Here is a 9,211-nt window from a genome sequence, read left to right on the forward strand (position 1 = left end):
GTGTGTGTGTGTGTGTGTGTGTGTGTGTGTGTGTTTTTGTGTGTGTGTGTGTGTGTGTGTGTGTGTGTGTGTGTGTGTGTATGTGTGTGTATGTGTGTGTGTCAGCGGTGGGAAAAGTATCCAATTGTCATACAGTACTTGAGTCAAAGTAAAGATACCTTAATAAAAAATGACTTCATTAAAAGTGAAAGTCAACCAGTGAAATATTACTTGAGTAAAAGTCTAAGACTATTTGTTCTCCTTGTTCGGGTGGTCGGCGTCGCCGGTCTTCTAGCCATCATCGATCCACTTTTCATTTTCCACTTGTTTTGTCTTGTCTTCCCACACACCTGGTTTCAATTCCATCATTACATGTTGTGTATTTAACCCTCGGTTCCCCCCATGTCCATGTCCGGGAATTGTTTATTGTAAATGCTTGTGCACGTTATTCTGGTGTGCGTCAGGTTTTGTAACCATTGTATTGATTGTTCTGTTTACGGTGATTTGTATTATTAAACTGTGCCGTTGTAACACAGTTTTGCTCTCCTGCGCCTGACTTCTCTGCTGCCAGTATGCACCCCTTACAGAATTCCGGACCAAACTTATGGAGTCAGCAGGAGCAGGTACCCGGGGTATAGGGGTGGAGGAGCACGTCCGGGATCACTCAGCAATGCTCCACCATCTTGGCACCGCCATGGACCGCGTAGTCCAGATAATGGACCGCTGGGAGAGACAGAGAGTTCTACCAGCGCCTCCACCAGCACAACCGGGGTCTCCACTACGCGCTCCTCCTTCTCCTGGTCCCAGTGGGATTCGTCTCTCCCTTCCCCAGGAATACAATGGCACGGCTGCCAACTGCCAGGGGGTCCTGTTGCAGCTCGACCTATACCTGGCAACCGTCCACCCGGCTCCTTCGGGCCGTGAGAGGGTGTCCGCCCTCTTCTTGTGCCTGGAGTGGGTCAACGCTGTGCGGAGAGAGGGAGATGCGGTGTTGGACCAGTTTGAGGAGTTCACTTTCCGTTTCCGGGCAGTCTTCGACCACCCGTCCGAGGGTAGAGCGATGGGTGAATGCCTCTTCCATCTGAGGCAGTGGACGAGGAGCGCCCAGGAGTTTGCCCTGGAGTTTCGGACTCTGGCTGCCGGCACGTGATGGAACGACAGGGCCCTGATCGACCATTATCGCTGCAGTCTGTGCGAGGATGTCCGTCGGGAGTTGGCCTGCAGAGACACCACCCTCACATTCGACCAGCTGGTGGACCTGTCCATCCGGCTGGATAACCTGCTGGCTACCCGTGGACGTTCAGATCAGGGTCTGTTGGTTCCATCCCCCCGCACCCCCTCTCCGATACCCATGGAGCTGGGAGGGGCGGTGCGCAGGGAGACCAGAGGGGGTTCCGGCTCGTGCACCATCTGTGGCCGCAGAGGTCACACTGCCAGTCAGTGCCGGGTTGGTTCCTCTGGGTATCGAGGCAGCAGGCAGGGCACTCTGGCGTCACCCCAGATGAGTCGGCACCATTCTCAACCAGAGCCCTCTGTTGCACATATGTTTTGTATGTAATTTTAGCTGAGTATTCCCCGCATTCCCAGCATAAGGCGTTCGTCGATTCAGGCGCGGCTGGGAATTTTATTGATAGATCGTTCGCCCATAGTTTAGGGATCCTCATTGTTCCCGTGGCTGTGCCTTTCCCGTTCACGCCTTAGATAATCGACCATTAAGGTCAGGGTTGATTAGGGAGTGCACCGCTCCTCTGGGCAAGGTGACGCAGGGAGGTCACAAGGAGAGAATTAGTCTCTTCCTTATTTACTCTCCTGCATTTCCCATGCTAGGCTTACCCTGGTTCGCTTGTCATGACCCCACTGTTTCTTGGCAACAGAGGGCTCTCCCTGGGTGGTCATGAGAGTGCTCAGGGAGGTGTTTAGGGGTTTCAGTTGGTGCTACTACGGTGGAAAGTCCAGACCAGGTGTGTATTCTGCACCGTGTGCATTCCCCCTGAATATGCCAAATTTGGCTCTCGCCTTCTCCAAAAAGAATGCGACTCAATTACCACCCCATCAACGGGGCGATTGTGCGATAGATCTGGTAGACGCTGCACTTACCAGGAGTCACGTGTATCCCCTCTCACAGGCAGAGACAAGGCTATGGAAACATATGTCTCCGAATCCCTGCAGTCAATGGGTACATTCGGTCCTCCACTTCACCCGCCTCCTTGAGTTTCTTTTTTTGTGAAGAAGAAGGAGGGAGGTCTCCGCCCATACTATCAAGGTCTGAACCAGATCACTGTGAGGTATAGTTACCCGCTACCGCTCATAGCCACAGCAATTGAGTCAATGCATGGGGCACGCTTCTTCACCAAACTAGAGGAGCGCTTACAATCTGGTGCGTATCCGGGAAGGAGACGAGTGGAAGACGGCTTTCAGTACCACCTCAGGGCACTATGAGTCATGCCGTACGGGTTGATGAATGAGCCATCAGTCTTCCAAGCCTTTGTAGACAAGATTTTTATGGACCTGCACGGGCTGGATGTAGTGGTGTATATCGATGACATTCTGATATACTCCACTACACGCGCCGAGCATGTGTCCCTGGTGCACAGGGTGCTTGGTCGCCTGTTGGAGCACGCCTGTACGTCAAGGCTGAGAAATGCCTGTTCTTCCAGCAGTCCATCTCCTTCCTAGAGTACCGCATTTCCACCTCAGGGGTGGAGATGGAGAGTGACCGCATTTCAGCCATGCATAATTGGCCGACTCCCACCACAGTAAAGGAGGTGTAGAGGTTCATAGGGTTTGCCAACTACTACCGGAGGTTGATCCGGGTTTTGGTTAGGTAGTGGCTCCCATTACCTCACTGCTTAAGGGGGGCCCAGTACGTTTGCAGTGGTCGGCTGGGGCGGACAGGGCTTTTGGTCACCTGAGGGCTCTGTTTACCTCGGCTCCCATGCTGGCCCATCCGGATCCCTCTTTGGCGTTTATAGTGGAAGTGGATGCGTCCGAGGCTGGGATAGGAGCTGTTCTCTCTCAGCCCTCGGGTACGCCACCGAAGCTCCGCCCCTGTGCCTTCTTCTCGAAGATGCTCAGCCCTGCGGAGGGAATCTATAACGTGAGGGACCGGGAGCCATTGGCTGTCGTCAAGGCCTTGAAAGACGTGGAGACATTGGCTTGAGGGGGCTAAACACCCTTTTCTCATCTGGACTGAACACCGCAATCTGGAGTACATCTGGCCAGCGAAGAGACTGAACCTTCACCAGGCAAGGTGGGCCATGTTTTTCCACCCATTTTGTGTTCACCCTTTCCTACAGAGGTACTGGTGGCCTACCTTGGCTAAGGACGTGAGGGTTTATGTTTCCTCCTGCTTGGTGTGCGCCCAGTGCAAGGCTCCTAGGCACCTGCCCAGAGGGAAGCTATACCCCTTACCCGTTCAACAATGGCCTTGGTCGCACCTGTCGGTGGAATTTCTTACCGATCTCCCCCCTCACAGGGTACCACCACGATCCTGGTCATTGTGGATTGGTCCTCTAAGTCCTGTCATCTGCTCCCTCTGTCCGGTCTCCCTACGGCCCTACAGACTGCGGAGGCCATGTTTACGCACATCTTCCGGCACTACGGGGTGCCTGAGGATATAGTGTCTGATCGAGGTCCCCAGTTCACTTTGAGGGTCTGGAAGGCGTTCATGGAACATCTGGGGGTCTCGATCAGCCTTCACCCCGAAAGTAATGGGAAGGTGGAGAGAGTAAACCAGGATGTGGGCAGGACCGGCCCGGGGAGTGGGTGGCGTTCGTGCCCTGGACTGAGATGGCACAGAACTTGCTTCGCCACTCCTCCACTAACCTCTCTCCCTTCCAGTGCGTACTGGGGTATCAGCTGGTTCTGGCGCCTTGGCATCAGAGTCAGACCAAGGCTCCTGCGGTGGACGACTGGTTCAGGCTCTCGACCCGAAACCTGCCCCTCCGCCTGCCCTGCCGGAAGCTGGGTCCGTGGTTGGTTTGGCCATTTAAAGTCCTGACTTCTCAGTGAACAAGATTTGTTATAGGCTTCCCCCCGATTACCATATTAACCCCTCGTTCCATGTGACTCTCCTCAGGCCGGTGGTGGCTGGCCCGCTCCAGGAGTCTGAGGTGCGGGAGGTTCCTCCGCCCCCTCTGGACATCGAGGGGGCCCCGGCGTACTCCGTTTTCTCCATACTGGATTCGAGGCATCGGGCGAGGGGCCTTCAGTATCTCCTGGAGTGGGAGGGGTACGGTCCGGAGGAAAGGCGCTGGGTTCCGGTCGAGGACGTGTCGAACCCTTCAGTGCTACAGGAGTTCCACCGTCTTCGTCCGGATCGCCCTGCGCCTCGCCCTTTGGGTCGTCCCCGAGGCTGGTGTTGGCACTGCTGGAGCCGTGCATCACGGGGGGGGGGGGGGGGATGTCACGACTTCCGCCGAAGTTGGATCCTCTTCTTGTCCGGATGGCTTTCGGCGTCTCCGGCCTTCTTCGATCCACTTCTCATTTTCCATTTGTTTGGTCTTGTTTTCCCACACACCTGGTTTCAATTCCATCATTACATGTTGTGTATTTCACCCTCTGTTCCCCCCATGTCCTTGTCTGGAATTTTTTATTGTAAGTGCTTATGCACGATATTCTGGTGTGCATCGGGTTTTGTAACCATTGTATTGATCGTTCTGTTTACGGTGATTTTCATTTTTAAACTGCCCCGTTGTAACACAGTTTTGCTCTCCTGCGCCTGACTTCTCTGCCGCCACTACGCACCCCTTACAGGTATAAATCATTTCACATTCCTTATATTAAGCAAACCAGACAACACAATTTTATTATTTTTATTTTTTATTTACGGATCCAACACTCAGGCATAATTTTACAAACGAAGCATTTGTGTTTAGTGAGTCCACCAGATCATAGGCAGTAGGAATGACGAGGGATATTCTCTTGATAAGTGTGTGAATTTGACCATTTTCCTGTTTCTGTCCCCAGACTCCTGGAGCGGGCCAGCCATTTAAAATGTAACAAGTACTTTTGATTGTCAGGGAAAATGTATGGAGCAAAAAGTGCATTATTTGCTTTCGGAATGTAGTGGAGTAGTAGTAAAAGTTGTCAAAAATAAAAATATTAAAGTGCAGATATATAAAAAAAACTACTTATGTAGTACTTGAAATTATTTTTACTGAAGTACTTTACTGGCGTGTGTGTGTGTGTGTGTGTGTGTGAGAGAGAGAGATAGAAAGTTGTGGTGTGGTGTGTTGGTTGAGTACTGTGAAAGCAGAAAATTAAGAATTGCCATGCAAATATGAACATAGATATATTATATTCTGATGGATCCCCCCTACCCTTATCCCTACATTCCCTACAACACTATAAAACAATTATTCCTACTGAAGGTGTGGACGTACTTGATATACCTAAAACAATAGACACCCTGTCCTCTGTTTGGGTTACAACCATAAAGCAGTCAGCTGCATTTTCCCCTTCATCCAATCAGCACAGCCCGAACAAGAGTCATGTTTCCTCGTTCCTCTGTCCTTATATGGCAGAACGTAGGCTGGGACTCCAGGAATATGGTGGCTTGGAAATACTGACAGCTTGTGTGAAGAGAAGTATAACAATAGCTTGAATTCAGGTAAAAATAAGAAATGTAGTAATACATTTGGCTTTGTATTATCTTTTGGGGGTTTATCTGAAAAGGAACACTGTTTAGATATATTTAATTCAAAAGGGAAATCAGTGGTTCATGATACACGTTTGTGGTTGGAGATACAGGAAATGAATTTAGTTAGACCAAAATGAATGTGATTTACTAATGGCAAAATGATCTCTGAATTGATGAAGATTGGCATGGGCCTTCATCATTTTGTTAATCTTTAGAAAAACTTGCACTGTAATAGGAGGTCAATGATCGTACTTAACGTACCCTAGAGACACCCACTGATCTTCCTGATTTTTTTTTTGCATTGCCGGCTTGGGCATGATGAGTAAGAGCTAAGCTATGAACTATGATTATAATGTTTTGTGTGTTTGGCCACAGCCACACATATCAGTTGGTGTACATACACAGGACAGCAGCCACTCCCTTTAAACCAGTTACCCAAATGGATGTCTGTGTGGGGTTTGCATTTAGAAGCATTCTATGCCCTGTAATTGAATGAAATACTCTACTTGATTAGAACTGATATGAAAATGAAAAGTTTGATAATGAAATGTTTCTCTTAGAAAAGCATTGTCTCGCTTTCTCTTTCAAATAAGAGTTCATCTTGGCTTCTAAATCTAAGTAATTAGTGACTTTTTGCCCTGGCCTATAGACTTGTTGCTTGCTACACAACTAGGGGCTTTATGAGTGGTGTCACTCAGGAGTATTACGACTGTAACTTGATACCTGAAGCTAAAAGACACAGTGACATAATGCATATGTAGAATGTAACTTGAACTAAGATGCCTGATTTTGCCTGCAGCATTAAAAGTAATAAGATTTGAATTCTACTGAAACATTGGTCAATTCCCCATCTACAAGAAAAACAGAAACAGTTCAGTTCATTGTCTACTCTTTCAACAGCCTGACAGTGTCTGCTCTGTCTGTCTGCCTCTGTCTGTCTGCCTGTCTGTCTGTCTTGCTCACTGTTTGTCAGAGTCAGAAGCTCACAGTGATGGCTGATGCCGGGCAAATCAGAAAGACAGTGGTCAAGGTGCTGGGCTGCGTGGAGAAAGTATCCTCTTTCGCCTCGTCCATCAATCCCCTCTTCGGCATCGTCTCCTCCCTGGTCGGGGTGGTGCGCATAGGCCTGGTGGGTGATGAGGCACACGCCCTGGACAAGGACTTCCAGGTGGTGCACGGCAAGCTGGAGAGCATCTCGGCGAAGAACCGCCAGTGCCTGCGGCAGATTCGTGTGGACGAGGTCAATGAGACATTTGGTAAGTACGAGGAGTACATCAAGCACCAGTATGCCGCCTTCAGCTCCATGGTGGCGTTGGTGAGGAAGGACCCGGAGGGAGCGCGGCGCCACATGGCCAACTTCGAGTGGGTCTATGAGAGGGACAAGAGCGACCTGAGCCTGGACGTGTACTACCGGGGAGTAATGGGCACCGGGTCGGTGTTCGGAAGGCCCCTGCTGAAGGTGTACCTGGAGCACTGCAACGGAGACCGCAGGGTCATGGAGCACTGGTGCTCCCAGGTGGGACACCTGTTCCACATCGGCCTGATCGCCCTCATGGCCTACACAGCGGTGACAGAGGACGACGAGGATGAGGTGCGAGAGAAGTGGACCAAGCGTGTGGAGGACATCCAAGCCAAGATGCAGGAGGTTTTGAGTCAGTGCAAAGAGTAGGATAGGAGTCTTTCCTAAAGCTTGGGGAAGGGGAGAGGTGGGGACCCTGTCCAGAAATTACCCTTACTCCCAGTCCTGGAGTGCTACCGGGTGTGAAGTATGTCCTGGGTGTTCCTACCCTGCTCTAATATATCTGATTCTACTAATCAGCTGCTGATCATGGGCCTAATTAGCTAAACCAGGTATGTTAGAGTAGGGATGGAATAAAAGCCTTCAGACCCAGTAGCTATTCAGTAAAAGGTCACCCCTGCTCTAACTCATTTTTAGAACTGGATAGGTACAAGCAATATGGCTGTAGCTCCACCTTGCTCTATGAGAGGCAAGGTGGAATTTTTTGTCAAACATTTCTTAGACCTGTCCAATTTACTGTGATCAACACAAGTGCCAAGGGGTAGGGGCTAGGGGTTGATTCTTGACAGGGCCAACGATTTGAGGGGAGGTTAGGTGGGTGAGAAGTGGAGTTTGGTCGTTGAAACTGTGGAGAAGAGGTTCGTTCCCACTTTCTCAGCAACCAGACTCATTCAAGTGGACCAAGTAAAGCAAGGAAATCATGTATTATGAATAGATGGGAAACTAAATTCACAGTAAAAGCAATCAAATGTATTGTCATTTTTTCGGGTCAACTGAACTCTGTTGTTGTGGCAATAGTTCCTAATTTGAACTTGTGATCATACAGCTGCCTTATATTAGCCTACCTGTCAATACATTCTCTGACTGTCCATTAATATTTTATACACTGTCTTCAATAAACAAGTCTAAATTATGACCCATATTACAGTATGCACAATAATCATTTGACTGAAACACTAGTATCTCTCTCTCGCTCTGTTTGCTATGTACCAATGATGTCACCATACATCAGGGGTTCCCAACCTAGGGACCTTCCTTCATTTTAGGGGTACAATTCATAATTGTTTATATTGATCTAAAACGACGCAGAAATCTGTGATGCGTTATGCTAGAAAAATAGGTACAATGCCAGATGAAGACTGATGCACATGGGAATATCAATCAATCAAATGTAGGCTTTTATAAAGGCTTTTTTATTTGTATAACAATTGGGTCCGGCAGGTAGCCTAGTGGTTAGAGCGCTGGGCCAGTAACCGAAAGTTTGCTGGATCGAATCCCTGAGCTGACAAGGGAAAAATCTGTCATTCTACCCCTGAACAAGGCAGCTAACCCAGTGTTCCCCCGTAGGCTGTCATTGTAAATAAGAATTTGTTCTTAACTGACTTGCCTAGTTCAATAAAGTAAAAAAAAAAAAAAAAACTGTGAGCAATGCAGATGTAGAAGCATGGTGCCTAGGAATAACTCCCTAGAAAGCCCAGAAACCTAGAGAGGAACCAGGCTTTGAGGGGTGGCCAGGCTGTGCCGGGTGGATATTATAAGAGTGGATGGCCATTAAGGCCAGATCAATGTTCAAATGTTCATAGATGACAAGCAGGGTTAAATAATAATCACAGTGGTTGTAGATGGTGCAACTCAGGAGTAAATATCAGTTGGTTTTTCATAGCTGAGCATTCAGAGGTTGAGACAGCAGGTGAGGGTGAAATACAGCAGGTCTGGTACAAGGTAGCAAAATTTCACCAGATAGGACAGACTGACCCGAGCCCCCTGGCACATAGACTATAGCAGCATAGCTACTGGAGGCTGAGACGGGGTCGGGGGACACTGTGGCCCTGTCCGATGATACCCCTGGACAGGGCCAACCAGGCAGAATATAAACCCTCCCACTTTGCCAAAGTACAGCCCCCACACCAAGAGAAGGATATCAACAGACCACCAATTTACTGCCCTGAGATGAGGCTGAGTATAGTCCACAAAGTTCTCCTCCACCACACGACCCGAGGGGGTGCAAAACCAGACAGGAAGATCATGTCAGTGACTCATCCCACTCAAGTCGAGTATAGCGGAAAAAAGCC

At 49.3% G+C, this 9,211-nt stretch overlaps 1 protein-coding gene across 1 annotated transcript; it reads left to right on the forward strand.

The window, feature by feature from the left end:
• Positions 1-5,480: 5,480 nt before the first annotated feature.
• LOC135552113 (protein rapunzel-like) lies at positions 5,481-8,061 on the forward strand. Its single transcript, XM_064983527.1, has 2 exons — positions 5,481-5,590; positions 6,594-8,061. Exon 2 carries the CDS (start codon positions 6,612-6,614, stop codon positions 7,287-7,289), a length of 678 nt encoding a protein of 225 aa, XP_064839599.1. The 5' UTR covers positions 5,481-5,590; positions 6,594-6,611; the 3' UTR covers positions 7,290-8,061.
• The last annotated feature ends 1,150 nt before the right edge of the window (positions 8,062-9,211 follow it).

Source organism: Oncorhynchus masou, chromosome 13 (assembly GCF_036934945.1).
Source record: "Oncorhynchus masou masou isolate Uvic2021 chromosome 13, UVic_Omas_1.1, whole genome shotgun sequence".
Lineage (NCBI taxonomy): Eukaryota > Metazoa > Chordata > Actinopteri > Salmoniformes > Salmonidae > Oncorhynchus > Oncorhynchus masou.

Coding starts and splice junctions, on each gene's coding strand:
- LOC135552113 (XM_064983527.1), top strand. CDS start 6,612: ATGGCTGATGCCGGGCAAATCAGAAAGACAGTGGTCAAGGTGCTGGGC.